The sequence below is a fragment of the Palaemon carinicauda genome, chromosome 3 (assembly GCF_036898095.1).
Source record: "Palaemon carinicauda isolate YSFRI2023 chromosome 3, ASM3689809v2, whole genome shotgun sequence".
NCBI classification, from domain to species: domain Eukaryota; kingdom Metazoa; phylum Arthropoda; class Malacostraca; order Decapoda; family Palaemonidae; genus Palaemon; species Palaemon carinicauda.
Genome location: NC_090727.1, coordinates 147308296 through 147328249, shown reverse-complemented (window position 1 = coordinate 147328249; position 19954 = coordinate 147308296). Strand labels below are relative to the sequence as shown.

Below are 19954 nucleotides of genomic sequence, written 5' to 3'. Positions count from 1 at the left end.
AACAGACATTACGTCATAAAGGTTGTCTGACATCTGCTGGTAACAAGCGTAGCTATAAAAATGGAATGCCTTGAATGTTACTCGGAAATATATTTGATAATGTAAAAGACTTTACAGAAAAGGAAAAAAAAAATGTTAATAATAAGATAATATTGGCGACGACGAAGGAAACGTTATGAAAGTCATTTCTAATTGCCCGTTCAACGCTAATTCAAACTGAAATACCTTTACAGCCTACGTTTACATTTACGATACATTTTTTCTCCGAATATTTTTGGAAAAATCTTTTTTGTTTCAAATGATTTAAAATACTTGTATGCCAATTAAGAAGTTTGTCAGTTAATTTTCCCTATGTAATTGAATATTTTTTTTTTTTAAAGAATTTGATTTACCGTAGGCCCTACCTCTGTTCTTTTTGGTATAACCTACCACCTAGTTCTTGAAACAACAAATAACCAATACTCATATATCTCAATTAATCAACCGTCTTGATACAATTCACTTCTTATAAAAAAGCACACAATTAATAATTTGGATCTCGTATCTAATTCACTGTCAATACAGATATCTCTCGGTAAAGGAAAATTTTTAAAAAATGCTTATTAAAATCTGGTTTAGGATTGTTAAAAGATTAAACATAAAATCGTTCGATACTAAAAGATCGCTCATATTTTCACACACACAAACATACATACATACATACATACATACATATATATATATATATATATATATATAGAGAGAGAGAGAGAGAGAGAGAGAGAGAGAGAGAGAGAGAGAGAGAGAGAGAGAGAGAGAGAGAGAAACCAATTGCCGAACCAGCGGGTTATAGATAGGAAAGGAGGTTTGGGTGGGAAGGAATGAATATGAGTGTGTGCAACTCTAAATATTTTTTCATCATATTTGACGGCTCGGGTATGTATGTATATATATATATATATATATATATATATATATATATATATATATGTATATATATACACACATATACATATATATACATATATATACATGTATATATATATATATATATATATATATATATATATATATATATATATTATACAGTATATATACAGTATATATATATATATATATATATATACATATATATATATATATATATATATATATATATATATATATATATACATATATATATATATATATATATATATATATATATATTTATACAGTATATATACAGTGTATATATATATATATATATATATATATATATATATATATATATATATAAATTTGTTACATTCGGTACAGTGCAGAATTCACCCATACACTTCACTACAGTATCAACATAGTCACTTTACTGAATGTACTCTTTTTTTTTTCTTTTTCCTTTCCGGTCACCATTAACTAATTTTGTTAATGATGATTTTCTTCCTCTCTTCTCCACTATAACTAATTCTCATTCAAGATAAACTGTATTACTGTATGTATACAGTATTCTTAAAATTTATATAGGAGTAGCCTACCTATTAGTGTAAAGGAGTTATCATGCATTAAAATTTAGTTATACTTTTGTGTCAACAATAGAATGAGAATATCAAAGTTTAAAAGGCTACACCTGAAGAATGTTCCAAGTTAAAGATAAAGCAGCGGGACTTAATTGGTCAGTTTGGACTTGGTTAAAGTTAAAATATGAGACAGTGACATACTGTACCTTGTCAACTTATTAGTGTTTCAAGCTAAAGTTTAAAAGTGACTTACCTAATCATCTTGATGTTTCAAGTTGAAAAATTAATTGTAGGGACTTGCTTCATCATCTTGAGACTGTTTCAAGCTACAAGGTTAAGTATGTAAGTCTGAAAATTTCTTCAGGGGAAAATGTCAAGCAGTGTGATCTAGACTATTTATAATGATCCAAGCTGAATGGTTAAGTAATAATTCATTCCTCATTCATTACAAGATAAATTCACCTAAGGAATATTAATCCTATCAGCTTGGAAATATTTCACTTAATGACGGAAGTTTACATCAGAGAATGCTAACCCTTCTTCTTCTTTTTGTCTACATCCTTTCCCACTTCTGTGTGGGGTCGATGTTTCTGGTAAGCTTTCTCCATCTACCTCTGTCCCACACCTCATCACCAGTTAATCCCTTTGATCGAAGGTCATGCTTGATACAGTCCACTCACCTTCGCTTTGGTCTCCCTCTCCTTCTCGTTCCCTGTACCTCCATTTCCATCACTCTCCTCCCAATATACTGTTCATCTCTTCTTATGACATGACCATACCACCTCAGTCTACTTTCTTGGATCTTATCTGATAGTTTTCTAACATCTGTGGTACCCCTAATTACTTCATTCCGTATCTTATCTCTTCTTGTCACCCCACAAATCCATCTCAACATTCTCATCTGAGGGGGGCAAGACAGCCTCAACTTGGTGCCGGTCCCAAGCCCGGGTAAATGGGGAGGGTTGGCAGCAGGAAAGGCATCCGGCCATGAATAATTAGCCAAAACAACTATGGTCAGTGAGTATAATCAGAGAATGCTAACCCTGTAATCTTTAAAAGGGTACAAGTTAAAATGTTAAGGAACCCTTTTCCTATTCCTCTCAGAGTAAAACACTTCACTGCAGTTACTAATTCTGTTAACTTACAAATTATTCTGTCTAAATGGTTAAGAAATGCATTTAGTTCAGTATGAATGATCTTGTCAGCTTAGTCTATGTCAAAGGGTAACAATAAAAAACTTGTTTTTATCTTAAACTGGAAGCTTTTTATTTGTGCAAAGTGGTACAGTTGAGGGCTCAAGACCCTTGTCTGAAAATTCCGCCTGCAGACTTGCCGTTACATCTCATATAACCTTAATCTACGTTATTTTCTAAAATAACATACAAAGGATTAATCAACATTACAAATACATTGCAGATGATTAAAAACATAATCCTATAATGATTAATTACCTCTTAATAACATTGCATAATCTACATATGTACAAATAAGACTATTGAGAGAAGTTTCCTCTTCTAATATATATTTATATAATGTATATAAATTACCCCAAAGTGTTAATCTACATTTTGTTAAGAAAAAAAAAAAACTACAGGTATTTACTGTACACAATTAAAATAGATCTTCATAGAAGGTAAAAGATTTGCAGTTTTGTAAGTGATAAACTTACAGTAACGGTTATAGAAACTAACCCTCATCTACAACCCTGCTAACACTGAAAAGCATTTCAATTACTTGTGAATAAAAAAAATACTATATCACACTATAAATCACAATCATGGCCACAGCAGCCAGCTGACATCAATGGTAGCATTGTTTTTCAATTATTAAATTAGTAAAAAAAATGTACTATAAGCAAACAGAAAAATAGACTGACCATTCTAGCATAGTTAAATATACAGTCCAAATCTATATCATAAGTAAAGCTGCAAGTTCCACTCAGCTAATGGCTGCCAGAAGTGAGCTGGCCTGCTGTCTGCATATGGCTGAACTTGCTCAAACACAAGTAACTAATGCATTCTGAAAAAAAAGAAGATGAATGATGTTAAAAATCTACAAATATTTTTCATTAATACCATATTACAACATAAAAAAGAAAATGGCTTACACTAAAAACCATTTATATAGATATTCTTCACACACTTCCGTAGCATATTTTCAAGAGGATAAGAATCAGCTATGGATGAGCATGGTCCAGTAATATTACAATGGACCCTTTTTCATTTCTAAGGCAGAAAATTTCTCTTCACCATATCTAGTTGCATAAACCCGTTAAAAGTTTCCATTTCCAATTCAGATTTAAACTGAAACAATCTATATCTAATATTTTGCAAATACACGTACCTCTGTTATCACTTACAATAGATATATTAATAATAATTTTAGTGAGTCACATTAGGTAAATACATCAACTTAAGGAATGCATGAATGATCCGTAATTATCTGGCATCACACCATCAATGGTCATTGATACCAATAAGGAATTATTAGATTTGTTTATAATCATTGTCTGTAAATAACCCCTAAAAACGTCAATAAAATTTTACCATGAATGTTATCCGTCAGAAAGTTTTCACATACAGTACATATAATTTTGCAATGAGATTTTAAACACCGCTTATAAAAATAATGTTAGTTGGTTTTGTTTACAAAAGTAACAATTAAATATCTACTACATTAAAAATCACTTGTCTAGCATTAGGAATCTTCAAACTTTACCGATAAATAAAAATTGACCCATTTAAAGGACAAACCAGCAGTGATAGGAGAAAAAAAAATGCCTGAATATTCTTCCTAGCTATAAGAACACTATTATGAAAAAAATAAAACGGATATATCAAAATATCTTTAAAACTAACATACTTCCTATATGGCATTTCTATAAACTTTATTTAAAATTCTAGTTTTAACATATGACGGTGACAATATTTTTCATACTTGCCTATAACAGAATACTAAATCAGTTACTTGGTCATGCCCTCAGATCAGAATTTATTTCACTAAATGTTATGCATATTACTTGATGTTTCCTCTGCTTTCTTACTTTCTATATTCTTTCCCCCTACATCCTAGCCAACTTTTTTTTTTCTTAACATATATCTTTTGCACCATGCATCTAAGACGTGATACCCTCAATGATACTATCTTGTCCCTAGAATTTCTAGTTATTCATGAGATTGTTGTTACTGTTTTTCATATAGTCAGTCAGATAAAAATAAGTTGAAGATCAATTGGAAGACTCAATAAATCATGAAAAAGAGAGAGAAAAAAAAATGACCAAATGGAAATCTAGGTGAAAAGTGCTTCAAACAAACGAAAGTGAAGAGAACTCAATACACACCTAACCTAGTATGATAAAATTTTGTGTATTAACAATGATGATGATTGTGAATTTTATACTATGAAAGAATGTAGGCTATTTCCTTAAAAATGACAGAAAACTCCACAATTTTGAAGCTTCATTGTAGCCCACGAGTAAGGTTAATTAGAATGAAATGCATCACAATGTAAGTTAATATGCACAAGAAGTATTGAAGGTAGATTAATACAACACAGCACTATCCACATAACAAACGTATGTTGATATTGATATGATAATCTTGAATGAAGTAAAGCGCCTACTCTCATTTATAGTTGGTACCGTATAATAATTACTGTCATTATTTTAGACATTAATGTAGTATAATATATATTCAATTATTCTTTTTAAGACCTAACCAATTATTACTTTTACAGGTACTGTACCATTATATCTTGCCAATTCATTTCATAGCAATTTCCTTAATCAAAATAGGGAACTGTATATCATCTTACTTAATCACCAACAAATTACTTAAAACAAAAAATACAGTAATGCAGTTTTCAAAAATAGAGTATATCAAGATTTCGACTTAAACATATGAGAGTTACCTTTACAATTCTTGCCCGATGTCCTTGTCATGTCACAAAATTAAGCACACAAAATATTGTGACTATTAAAGTTATAATTTATTTCAACACTTTTCACAACCTCAAGACTTAAGGAACAAATGATAAATTAAATCTTATAATAATCCTACCTGTAATACAGGCTCACGTGTCAGCCTTCTGGATACGATTTTCCCACTGGGCGATCAGGGCACTTCGACGCCTAACCCCCTTTTCTACGGCCTGTTAAAACAAGGGTTTCATCGATAAGATACAGAAAAACTCTACCATTTCCATATATATAGGCTACCAGTATAGGAATAGAAAATATTTAAGCCTCTCATACTAATCTTTAAAAAATCAAATCCTTTTAATAAATATTTTATCAAAAATTTTCATTATCAATGAACTAAAAATAAATGTTATGAAATAAAGAATACTGACTACTATAATGGTGCTGAAAAAATTATCTAATCTACATAACGGTAAGCATACAAGTTTTAATCTAATAGCATAACAAAATACTGCTCACTGTTGCAGAAATCTGAACCATTTTAATCATATGGAAGAGAAAGTAGTGTCGACAATTGAATAATGAAATTAAGGGCGACATGTTGGGATAAAATGTACTAGTATAGTACAGGGCTAGTAAAATGGAACCGGCAAAAGAAATATTTCTCAAAAGAATTAACAGCTAAAAAAAAATGTTAGTAATATTTAATAGGAGAGTCTAAATTTTTGTTTCACTGGTTTTTACAAGGATATATTACGTGAACATTCAAGAAAGATGCCAATATAATTAAAAACTTCTGAACTGTGAGCTTAAATAGAACAGATTCCAAATTAGGTCAAGCAGTAGAGAAACTGAGAGTACTAAGACCTTGTGAAATTGGTTTAAGAAAACATTATGCCATACAATGACAGATATGATAAAAGGCTAGAAAATGAAGTGACTTCAAAGAGAAAATGTATTGGCCTTTTAAATCAAATTTGGTATATAAGGTGATCAAAATAGTAAAACTTTGAATTTTGGATAATGACAGAACACGAACATTGTATGTATTGTAATACAGTATTTTAAAATTGATTGCGTATGATAGTATAAACTACAACTAAACTTAGCTTTCCTAATAGTATCATTAATACTTTAATTAGAGTAATCTATTATTATAAAATTCAGGGGCAATATCATACTTAAGAAACAAATAATTGAGGTGAATCTTCTCTAGGTAATACTTGTGATTTTTCAAGAAAATATAACTCAAATCAGGATCTGAATTCGAGCATATCTAAACATATACAGTACTGTAAAAGCATCAATACAGGGTGGTATTATAAGAACATGTCAGTACCTTTGATAATCAAACTAAATAACTACTGTACTGTACCATAGTTCACAGTAGTCTCACCTCTAAACCCAAACAACTCTTTCCTCCCTATTAAAAGGCTGCTAGAAGAATACAAATAAATATTACTTTTGCTTAGAAGTAAATTTGCATAATATCAGAGCATAGGCCAGGCTGCATATGTGAAATTGAACCTGTTCTTTACAAGAACATTTGTTTAAGAAAATAAAGCTAAATTACTTGGTCCTAAAGTACACAGTCTTAAAGTTCAGTCTAAAAGTAGATAGAAAGACCTATTTAAGAAATGATTTTAAAACATTTTTTATTAGTTTCTCACCTAAAAAAATGTTGGTATCATATGCGACAAAGTGTTATACATTTTAATTACTATCTCATAGTTCTACAGTGGTAGGTATGAAGAACTTTTCTTCATTGTTTACTAAAACAGAACTCTCTTTCAGTTAGAGATAAAAACTTATCAAAACTAAAAAAATTGTAATCAAGTACTGAGCTACTACTGAGTTTAAGTAGATATGACAATTACTTTCTTATATGAACAACATGAATTGAAAATAAAATTAATATAAGACAATTGCTATCATCAAACTAGTTTTGTAAGCCAAAAAGGCATCTGACTATGTAGAACTCTTTTAACACAATATCTCTAAATATATTCATCAACAGAAGGACAGTCCTCGCTTACTCAGCAGTTGTTGCTAAGAGACTGTAAATGTTTCAAATTATGAATACAATGAAAATTGATCCATTTGAAAACTTAGTAGAATATTGGAAATAAATTCCTATCCTTAACATTTTTTCTTATCTAATAAACTCTTTTCATATAGATAAGCTATACAACCTAAAAGCAAATAAAAACTACAAATTTCTTATAAAGATCTCTGGATGCTGTATCCAGGATAAATACCTGCTTCAAGAAAATGAAGGATGTCATAGGTTTTACTGGTTTTAAAGAATCATCTTTATCTTTATAGCTAAGGAGAAATAAACATCTGAAACCTACAATTCTCTATAACTCATGGATTCAATAAACATTGAAAAAATAAAAAATTACTTCAAAAATCCTTGTCAAGCTCAACGGCCAAATAAAGTCCTTCTCTGCTATTTAGTTTATCAGCAGTATCCTCTAAAAGGATATTACAAGAACAAACTTCTGTGGAAAGGATTAGGTCACTTTCAACTGAGTAAGAGCTAGATTTGGAAGGACTGGGGACAATTTTCATAGGCGGAATCTACCCTCTGCTGGGTGCCACCCATGTGGTCATGCATCCAGAAAATGGATCACATATTTCGTAGGTGTGAACAGAGGCCTATCTGTACATATTTAGACCTCTAAGAATGCAATCAGGCCACTATGCAGTGGATAAAATGTTGGCGGAAGAAGATATGATAATGATGACAAGTATATAACAAATTTGATTACTGAAAACTAATGAATAAATCCACACTTATCTGAGAAACTTTGGTACTAAGGTCTAAAACAAACTTTGGTTTAAAGGAATCTTTTGCATTGTTTGACTGTTCTTTATTCCTGGGAAACTTGTTCCCTAGGTTTTAATGGTAATATAGCTTCTTTAAATACTACAGGGATTCTCCACTTCAGTGAACATCAAAACTTATAAATATTGTTTTCCTTTATAGGGACCTAGATCTTTAATTTAAGCTCAAGTCTATAAATTTCCATTGGCTGAGTCTGTCAGGAACATTAATTACAGAAAAGACTCTGCTTCCAGTATCATAAGAAAATTTATAGAGCCCATGGTATTGTTTACTTGTTTTGTACTGCCAGCCCTTCTCAAGCAACTGCAAGTATCCCCAAGCCAAAACAAACTCGCCAATATTCACTTTGTGAACATTACTGATAACTTCTTGTGCTGCTTACTAAGTCTGTTGACCTAATCCTTCGACCACAAGATTTTTCGATTAGTTGCAGCAGAAAACCAACACATATCTGACAAAGCTTATGCAAAATGGAACACCATCTCCATGAAGTGACTAATAAAAATCCTGGATAGGTTTTTTTTTTTTTTCAGATTTAGGGGTTAAAAGCTTAACCAATTCAAGTTTTTCAAACGAAGAATTTAAGATAAGGATTTCTGCATTCTTACACAACCTGGGCCAAAACGATCAAACGAAAAAAGGAAAACAATTCCAAAAATAAAGGCAGGGGTAGAGTATTCTTTTCAATTACTTTTTTCTTATTGGAATTCAGATACCACGTTAGTAACCCGAGTGTTCTTAGTGAATACCCGAAGAATCTATTTTCCCTATCAAATCGTTTAGTCAATCAATTATCTATCTTCGGCTTTTTTGTACATTCATTTAAAAGGTTGAGAAACTTCTCCATCTACTAAATTCCTACCGTTATGGTACATTTTGAGAAAATAAAAGAAGCCAAGTATTCAATAAACTTTGGCATTCCCAACCTTCATTGAAAAAACAAATCAAAGAGTAGGTCTACTCTTGAAGGAAGAAGGAACTGATAAATATTTCAATTATTCCCAGGGTAATTTTTCTGAAGTATTACAAAACAGATATATTCTAATTACAAAGTACTTGTACACTTTTACTATACGACTGTTTTAGTATGGATGTTAGAGGGTTCTTTTAAAAGTTAAATGAACAATTTCTAGCACTATATAACAGCTGGCCAAGATGGTTCTTTCCTCTGGGAACAAAGAACCACTCTGCCTGCTTAATGGTTCCACACAGCTCTTAGGAGAGTGAACATTAAGTTATCACTTATGGAAGATTGCTAAATATAATCTGTGGTGAATACTTGGACACCATGCACATGTATCACAAAAAAGACTATCATGGAAAAAACATCTTCATCTGAAAAAAATATTAAAGCTTTCATGCAATTATTCCATTAAAATTTCATTACCTGTGTCTGCTCTGGCTCATCTTCTAGGAGGTTTGGGTTGGAAAGAACTGCACGTAGACCATTCATTTCATGGACTGAATCTGTTGTATCTTCACTTGGTTCAAAGTCTTCTTCGTCCATAACTAAACCAGCAAGATTAGGTTGGGACTGCGCTAACAAGCGGGCACGATGACGTCTGAAAAAAATTAATCATAAATCTGGGAATTCTTTAATTCAGGGAAATTTATAAAATTTGATCAAACAGACATTTACATTGCCATTATCATAAAACTGCTGTAATGTTAAAATGAATGGACATGATACACAATCTATCAGTGACAGACAGTTCAGAAGCATAAAATATACCTAATAGATAAAAATTATTAGTAAATATCTTCTTAGAAACCAATTTGTGAGCAATATCATCATTAAATTGCACTATTGGCTTTATCTACGAACTATTAACAATCCACTTTCATGCTCCTGAAGGTGTTCTTTACAACCACAACTTCAAAAGATACAGTAAATGAACTAAATTCCCATTTACCTTAACTCTTCCTCTCGTTGCTGCATCTCCCTTAACTCTAACTGAATTTTTTCTTCCGCTGTGCAATAAGAGCGACGGAATTGCTGAGTTTGGTTATTTGTTGCTGGTGAGGGCTCTGCCTCTCCATTGGTCTGTTGTGCGGGTTTCAATCTAGAAATTGTCTCTCGTTGTAATACCGCTGCCTGTTGACATAATTATTATGCATTATTGGCTGAACACCCTGTGACATATTTTCATTATTATGCTAATATGACACTTCGAAATTGACAAATAATTTTCTGATTTAGATCTACGCAACTGGAAGACCGTGAAATAGTCTACAGTATTGTTGTTAAAATACTTCATTACTAAATTCTGAAAAAATTGCTTTATATTTATGAAATTCATATTTTCAAATGTCTTAAAATTCATTACATAATTTTGAATGGATGGAAGCAAGCAATTACTACACAAAATTGTAAAATGAATCCACCTTTGGTTCCACTCTCATGGGCCTCGTAGGAATGCCCCGAGAGGTGGAGGTTATGTGCAGGTTGTTGGGAGGTGGGGAAGAGAAAGCTGAGGTTGTCAGCTTTCCTCTTGATGCAATGAACTTCTGCATAAGGCCCTTGGGTGCTCGCACTCCGGTAGGGCTGGCCAGGTTAGTAGTAGACAGACTTTTGGTCATGCCTCTTGATGGAGGAGGAGCAAGATTGAATGAAGGCACTGGGGAAGACGGGCTCCTAGGGGAAGGGCTTCTCTTTAGGTTAGGAGTAGGGCCATTTACACTTTGGCTTCTTGGAGAAGGTGAGGAAGAGGAGGATGATGATGAGGGGGTTCGGTTCCAAGCGCTATCAATCTGGCTCATGTCAGAAAAGTCAGACATACGGGTTACCTACAATTGCAAAAAGGTGCGCCAGGGATTAGGAAACAGTGTCACCATAAAAATTATTACCTGCCAATGAGACTTACAATTTGAAGACAACAGGCATGTTTGAAAGCCAGAAGAGTTGTTGGGGGAAGTGACACCACCAGAAGTATAATTTTTATCATAAGGATTAGCTTTATGTATCGCCTATCTTGGCAAATATAACTACTCAACCACATTTAACCACAAAGCTTGAAGCGTATCAATGCGTATTAAAACTATGCTATACACTACACTGCATTTACAATGGAGAGGGTGTCACCATTAACTACTGTTTTGATATGATGTTGAGTAGCAAACTTGTCTGTATTATCGGGCTTACCGCAACATCAGTGTTTATAACTGGTTTCTCTACTGGCAAAAATTTTTTTCTTCGAGCTTTCACAGGCCTCTCAAATAAAATGTATTTTTCACCAAATCCACGTGTAAGCTTTAAAACAAAATATCATTAAAATCTTAGATAGAATGCAATAAAAAACAATGTCCAATAAAATTGTCATAATAAAGGTGCTTTTAAAAAGACAACACATTAGTATAAAAACTTCTTTGAAAAAAATCTAATCTAGCATGAACAGTAGCCCATACAACTTCAAAATATTTGATTATTAAAAAACAATCACTGTATTTCAACTACTAAGGAAATCCTTTAAAAGAAGAATCAAATCAACTTCTTACTTTAGCATCAACCGTCTCTTCAGAGGTGGTCAGGATCTTTCCAGCATCCCTCAACTCCTTTTCTTTCTCGCAGGTTTCCTGGATTTCCAGCTGTATTCTGGATGTTGCCATGCGGTGCTGAACATCCCTTGGGTCTTCCTTAGCAAAGGCCGATGGCCTCGAAGATTGTGTGATGTTGTTATTGTTGTTGTTGGTGGTATTATTGTTGTTGTTTGATCGGTGGACGACGACATTGCCGTTGCTCTGGAGCAATCCTTTCTCTTTCCTGAAAGCCTCTTCTCGCTCCCGGGCCAAACGGATCTCCCGCTCGATGACAGACTCCTTCTGCATCCTGCGAAGAATCAAAATAGTTTTGAGTATTTGAGTTTACGATAGTTTGAGTACTTGGATTTAAGATGGTTCGAGTAATTGAACTTGAGATAGCTCGAGCATTTGAATTTAGATAGTTCGAGTAATTGAATTAGAGATAGAGTATTTGAATTTAAAACAATTCGAGTAATTGAATTTGAGATAAAGTATTTGAATTTAAGATGGTTAGAGTATTTGAATTTAAGATAGTTCGAGTATTTGAATATAAGATGGTTCAAGTACTTGAATTCAAGATGGTTCGAGTATTTGAATTCAAGATAGTTCAACTATTTGAATTTTAGATACTTGGAGTATTTGAATATAAGATGGTTCGAGTACTTGAATTCAAGATAGTTCGAGTATTTGAATATAAAATAGTTCGAGTATTTTAATTCAAGATGGCTCGAGTACTTAAATTTAAGATGGTTCGAGCATTTAAATTCAAGATGTAGGAAGTTTGTCAATAAATTTTTACAGACTTCTGTTCTCTGGGAAAGCGCAAATACCAAGAAGAATTGAGCATAATGGATTAAGGTATTTGGAGATTAGCAAATTGTGTGTGCAAAGAAATTCTTCGACACTATAGTTACAATAGAAGCAGAGATTCAAGAATCTCTGCTTCTATTGTAACTATAGTGTCAAATATTATGCATTTATGAATAGGTAAGAATAAGAATATAAAAGCATGGAAAGTTTGCCAGTAAATTATACCATTGTTCAAACTGAACTGCAGTACACATAAGTATTAAGTCTAAAGGCAATTAACCTTTAAAACCTATCTCAACATAATAAAAAAGTGTAAAGAAAATAGATACAACGTAAATCAATTAAAAAACCATATTATGAGAAAAATAAGAAAATATGGACACATACATCAACAACTAAGTAGTGCATGAAGTGTATAATGACTGAAATAAAAAAGTAAAAAAAAAAAACACATTCTAACTATTTACTGTTAACCTGGCCTGTTATACATTTAGCATTAAATGTCACTGCAAATAAACCGCATGCGTGTGCATAAAAAAGAATCAATTTAAAACTTTCTTTAGAAAAAACTCTTAATATAAATATTACTACATAAAAAAAACTAATAAAAAAAATCTATTTACATAACTTGAGAGGACACATTGCCCAAACCTTACAAATCATTCTTAAAATGTATAGCAGTTGCTGACTATCTAAAGGCAGTATATATTGGAGACCCAATGAGAAATCTTCTCTGGTCGTCAGACCATTTGTGGTAAAAGTAGTAATAAATTTCCATTCAAGTCACTTTCCATGATTTGATGGTTGTAAGCAGAGTAAATAGCTTATTTACTTGTCATGCTGATGGCTGATGGCTACGTTTCACATCTAATTCAACTGAAAAAACTATGCTTTGTAATGTTTGATTTTATAGGCGTGTGATGTCAGGCATACAAGGTGGTACAAAGTAATTCTTATTTAAAATAACTTCATATCAAAATACACAAATAGGCTTCTAAATTTGCAAAGGTTTTATTAACGAGTATCTCCGTATTAGGAAAAACGGAAGAAGCTATTTCATTCAGAAAAAAAGATAATCGATATCAATAAATAAAAACCTAATGTCCAAACGCAAACCAATCGGAGAACACAAATAAAATGTATTGTTTTCAGAGTCCATCTTAAAAATGTGCCTGGTCACGATAGAGAAGGGGAAAGTTCTATTTCTGTAAATAACGATAATCATCTGAAACTTTAGTGTAGCTATAAAATATCGACTTTAATCCAAATATAATTGCTAAATACAAGTATAGAATCTAGAAATGCGCACTAATCTCGAGTAATTCTTTTAATATCTGCAACCCCAACATTTTTAAGATTATTTAAATCTATTGCATCTACATGAATATCAAGAGCATGAATATCAAGAGCATGAATATCAAGAGCATCTTCAAGATTATCTGCATCTTCAATATCTTCAGTATTATAGGATATATTAATTTTCAAAAGTGTGAAATGTCATTCCTTCAGGATTATATTTGTGGATAATATCCTTGACATTGAATAAAAATAAATTATTTTACTGACAAGTTATAAAATATATAGTTCATCTGATTCTTATTCCAACGTCATCATAAAGTTTTTATTCTTAGGTAAAGAAAAGAAACCTGGAAATTACAGACCACGTCTGAGTTACAAGAAATTAACTTTCCTTTTATGGAAACGAGCTTCACAAAAGTCATCGAAACCTACTTTTGAGTTTCATTTTTTTTCTTAATTTATCACTATGTCGTTTTTGGATGTTGGAATGTTCTAAAATTGTCTGGTGACCTAAAAAGAAATTATGACCAAAACTAAAAGCATTTCTTTTCATCGCAAATGCCTCCTAAAATACACCATGAATCATCATATATTATTTGAAAACGTGCATGACAATGGCAATCCGCAACACATTTATACCAAAATAGAAACTATGAAAATAAATTGAATCAGAGCTCCAGGGTTCCACTTTCCTTATTTGTAACTCGACTGTAAAGTAATTTCCTGAATCATGAAAAGGCCGACCTTGGGATCATATTACTTTTTTTTTTTTTTTTTTTTTTTACAGCGACACATTCTTTTTCCCAATATGTCAATCTCACAATAGCATACTTCGATAAAGATTTGAATAGAGTAACTATTACCTCTCCAGACTGGGGTGCGAGTCCCGCTCAAACTCGTTAGTTTATTAGGTCGCTGCAATCTCATCATTCTTGTGAGCTAAGGATGTGGGTTTCGGGGGAGCCTATAAGTCTATCTGCTGAGTCATCAGCAGCCATTGCCTGGCTTTCCTTGGTCCTAGCTTGGGAGTTGATCATATGCATATATGGTCAGTCTCTAGGGCATTGTTCAACTCGATAGGGCAATGTCACTGTCCATTGCCTCTGCCATTCATGAGTGGCCTTTAAACCTTTAAGTTTCGGTAAATTTTTAAGCCTATCTGATCAGAAGAAATTGGCTTCATACCAGAACAGACCTTTTCCCCTGAACCATCTCGTAAGTCAGATTAGAAGTCTCTCTTAATCGCTAAATCGTTTCAACAACCAAAGACAAGCAACACCATAATCATTTTCTGTTCAGTGCGCGTCTTGGCGACAAGACGGTGAAAGATGCCGGGAAAAGAAGGAAGTCCCTCGCGTGCGGCTGCCTTTATTGACCACACCCACAGTGCCACTTTATCTATTTGACTTATCTTCTCAGAGGGAAATCGCTGTACATGATTGAGATGAATGGCAGGCTGGGAAATAGCTTGCGTAAACTGGTAATGTATTATGTGAAAGGGAGAGAACAGCGCGTTTTGAAAGTCCTTCTCCTGAGGTGGGAAATAATCGATAATATATTTCCGAATTTCCGACGGCATAGGATTTGACATAAATACAAATATAATCGGAAAAATTGAAAAAAATAAAAAACATATGACAAAAATACTATAGATAAATATTAAATACACTGAGAGTCCAAATAAACACTAAACATACATACCAAATATACTATAGACAAATATTAAAAAATACTAAAAGTAAAAATATGGCAAATCATAATGAACAAATATACTAAAGATAAATATTAAAATATTTCAAAAGTAATAAGAATGTTAGACTAAAATATCAAATAAGGTTTATAAGCTGAAAGCAAACTTGAAAAAAACTTAAACTAAAAAAAAAAAATGATTGATAGGGCTTCACACATTTCCCAGAGAGATCGGAAAGGCAAACTTTTATGCTTTTTGCATCTTTATTTAGTGCAAAGACCTGTAGGACGAATAAATAAACTCTTTTCTATAACACAGGCCTGAAATAACAAATACAGAAAAATGAGGAAAAAGGGGAGAATTTTAACCAAGAATCAGACTTTCACTCTTAAAAAAGGGAAGAGAAGACAGAAATTACTGTATATGCCGAAGCTTATCAGCAGAGGGAATGAAACAATCACTAGAACAAATTATATTTTGAAATAATGAAATTATCAGATAAGAATGGAATAATAAACAGATAAATTAATTATCGGGTCTTTTCATTCTTTTCATAAAACAATATTTCAATTTACTGCCTCCTTTTCACAGCTCTCTGCCAAATACTAATATTAATTATCCATTGTAATCCGCTTGTGCAATTTCAAAGATTTCAATCATGCGAAGCATTACGAAAGAGATCACCATGCGAAGCTAAATATCTTATAAGCAATTGAAAAATAATAAAAATTACAAATACGATATTCGAAATTCTTCATCGAATGACTTCATAAAACTGTTCTTATATCTATAAAAACAGATACGTCACACTGAAAAATAAAATCGGTAATAATAAAAAAAAGTTTATTCTACTACGCTAAAAGACATGGTCATCATGACTGATAGATATATTCTTTTCACATTTGCAAGTCTGAATGAATGATCGCATTGATGTTTTATCTCGCTTAACTGGAGGTCTAAAGAATCATAAATTAACATCTGTCATTACAATAATAACGACAAAGACGAACTCTATCTAATATACATACACACACACACACACACACACACACATATATATATATATATATATATATATATATATATATATATATATACAGTACATATATATATATATATATATATATATAGTATATATATATATATATATATATATATATATATATATATATATATATATATATATACACAGTATAATAAATAGATATATACCATTCCTTCAGGAATTTGGACTCCCTTTGTTCATTCCTACTGAAATTCTTACAATATCTAAACCTACAACTAGAAAAACGTATTGATCTACCAGTACCATTAACCTAATCTATAGAAAAAAAAAATAAAAAAAACTTTGTCCTCCACCTGGTCATCAGCATCTCGTAGTACACTTTCCAGCAGAAACTACAGCTTCCAAGAGCTACTCGAGTCCGAACCGGGTTTCCAGCCACAAACTAAACACTGACTTGCCTACGTTAAACAAACACCCCGAATGTCGTTCGTGGAGGGAGCTGATGCTACAATTGTCTACTAAGGCTTCCTTCCTAATTTAAACTCGCTGGGGCAGGTTATCAATTATACCGACGGGAGTCGTATGTGTAAGGCCTTTTGAGGCTTTCGTCTGCTTGGGATATCGTACCTTATAAGGGTTGATTTGTGTTGTTTGATATGCGAGTAAAACCAAATTTATTATTCATTAATTACATTTTTTTAATAAGATGTTGAGAGTGATGGGAGGGGTTATTAATATTTTAGGGTGTCTAAGCAATTAATATATGCTATATATGCTATTATGGTTGTTTACGATTGAATGCATCGGTAAGTAGATCTATTAAAGATATATATATATATATATATATATATATATATATATATAAAGAGAGAGAGAGAGAGAGAGAGAGAGAGAGAGAGAGAGAGAGAGAGAGAGAGAGAGAGAGAGCGAGAGAATAAGAAAACTTGGAGATATGGCTTCTAAACACACGGCAACCTAACGTGAGAAATCGGTTAAGGGGGCCAAGAATAAAGTACAGTGTTCGTTGTAACTGTTTCGAGGTTTCCGTAATACTGTAATTTTTACCTAATCTACACCATGTGGATGTTTGTGTTGATCCAGTGTTGCTTGATATTTATATCTTTTAAATTAGTTAGCTATTCTCTTCTTTTTCTTGTCTTAACTTTTATCAGATTTGCGTTAAATATATTTTTTTTTCATGATGAATAACAACTTCAATTGTTGTTACTCTTATTAAAATATTTTATTTTCCTTTTTTCCTTTCCTCACTTGGCTATTTTTCCCTACTGGAGCCCCTGGGCTTATAGCATTCTGCTTTTCCAACCAGGGTTGTAGCTTAGCAAGTGATAATAATAATAATAATAATAATAATAATAATAACTGTAATATTGTCAATAATTCTTAAAAAAACCTTTAACCAACATTGTATTTGAAAGGTTGCATGATTCATGAGATTAATTAAAAAATTTCACCATTATTAAATACCATTATCAGAACTATGGAAAATGCACAGCAATTACTACTGGACGGACGTTTTACCATAATTTATAACGTTAGTCGTTATCAAAGGATGACATTACAGCTTAAGTAACGGAGCAAATGAACCAAGAAGTGGGAGGCGCTGCTCAAGTTGATAATAACAACGGATGATACACACACATACACACACACACACACATATATATATATATATATATATATATTTATATAAATATATATATATTTATATAAACATAAATATATATATATATAATATATATATATATATATATATATATATATATATATATATGCATTTATATGTATTATATCCACGAAAGAAAAAGTGAAAAAAAAAAGATTTAACTGGAGTTAGTACTTTCATCATATTAGTGACATCAATGGGTTCGCGTGCCATTAATAGGACGAAAGTACTAACTTATATCAAGTCTTTTCACTTTTCGATTCGTGGCTATAATACATATTATATGGTCATTACATGTCAGTTTTCGTGACTTATACATATGTATATATATGTATATATATATATATATATATATATATATATATATATATATATATATATACACACACACGCAGAACATTAACAGTAAACCTAGCAAGAAATGAATAACTTAACTATTAACATGTACTTACGCCAAAAGATAGAATAACTAACAAATATGTATAAATCAAATCATGAAGGAAAGCACATGAGCGCTAGAGTCCATAAAAATGATCTTTAAACTCGAAAAAATTAGAAAATAAAGTGATTAATTGCTAACATTGTATTCTTGTAGATTATAAAAGGAATTAGATATTGAAATAACAGATGTATTTTTAACGACACCATTATATTAATACTATAATATGGTCTAGGCATATCTTTATAATAAGGTGATTGTTGGTTGTATATTACTTGAAACAATAGATAAGGCAATTTTGTACAGCCAGAAATTGTGTGGATCTATTTTACAATCATCTTGAGATCTGATATGTATTGAAGAAATGTACTTTTATGACTGAAATTCTCACAAAACAGTTGTTAATGTATAAGAAAAAAATAGCTTAATATACAAAATCGAGTGTGCATGAAAAGAAATTATGATTTTGAAACCAACTGTCTTTGTAGAATTTGTGATGTAAGAGGAATTGATACGGGGAGACATGTATAGATACGTGGAAAAAAAAACAGCATATGTGAAAGAATTGATCAGAGTATTTTGAGATGGTGTGTCCATGCAAGAGGAAGTGTTGACGCTGGGTTTGTGGAAGCAGTGTTTAATTCTGAGCAGATAAGACAAACGATGACAGGAATACTTACATAATATAATGATATTTAAGACTATTGGAAAGGAAGGGCCTTAGTATGTAAGAAGAGCAAGAGCGCCAGCAAGTTAAAGTTAAGTAATTGTATTTACGAATTAGTCTAAAGCCCAGCGCTGGGGCCTTGGAGTCCATTCAGGAACCACGTACATCAGCGGGAAAACACCGAAATTACAGTCTGAACAAAAATCTAACAGGCTGGGCAGCAAGATGGAAGAAAGGAAGCGGGAACAAAGGTATTGTAGAAGGCTAAAAAGTGAGTGCAGCTGCGGCTAAAATGACACTCTGAAGACCTATAATCAATGCCTGCAGTGCACCGCTTAAATTGCACAGACTCCTCTATCCAGATTCAGGGGTTCAGGTTTCTGGGGCAATGTGGAAAGGACAGGTTACACGTTAAGCTGAATTGCCGTCTGCGTAGGTGTAAGAAATGACTAATTTCAACTGTAATTCTATCACTATAAAGAAGGATTATGGCAGGGACTGTTGAGTTCTCGTTTTCTTTGGAAACAACATCTTAGGGGAAAGAGCTTTATATATACACACATATATATATATATATATATATATATATATATAT

The 19954-nt window shown here is 32.1% G+C and overlaps 1 protein-coding gene across 3 annotated transcripts in view; it reads right to left on the bottom strand.

The window, feature by feature from the left end:
- Nucleotides 1-2719: 2719 nt before the first annotated feature.
- LOC137638605 (putative leucine-rich repeat-containing protein DDB_G0290503) overlaps nucleotides 2720-19954 on the bottom strand; it is a 360634-nt gene continuing 343399 nt past the window's right edge. For all 3 annotated transcript variants that reach the window (XM_068370841.1, XM_068370842.1, XM_068370840.1), the window contains 6 exons: nucleotides 11741-12071; nucleotides 10631-11032; nucleotides 10159-10340; nucleotides 9633-9807; nucleotides 5534-5624; nucleotides 2720-3494 (listed from right to left, as the gene is read on the bottom strand). In XM_068370841.1, coding sequence (XP_068226942.1) covers nucleotides 5547-5624; nucleotides 9633-9807; nucleotides 10159-10340; nucleotides 10631-11032; nucleotides 11741-12071 — 1168 coding nt within the window. In that variant the 3' untranslated portion in view covers nucleotides 2720-3494; nucleotides 5534-5546. The remainder of the gene's footprint in view (nucleotides 3495-5533; nucleotides 5625-9632; nucleotides 9808-10158; nucleotides 10341-10630; nucleotides 11033-11740; nucleotides 12072-19954) is intronic.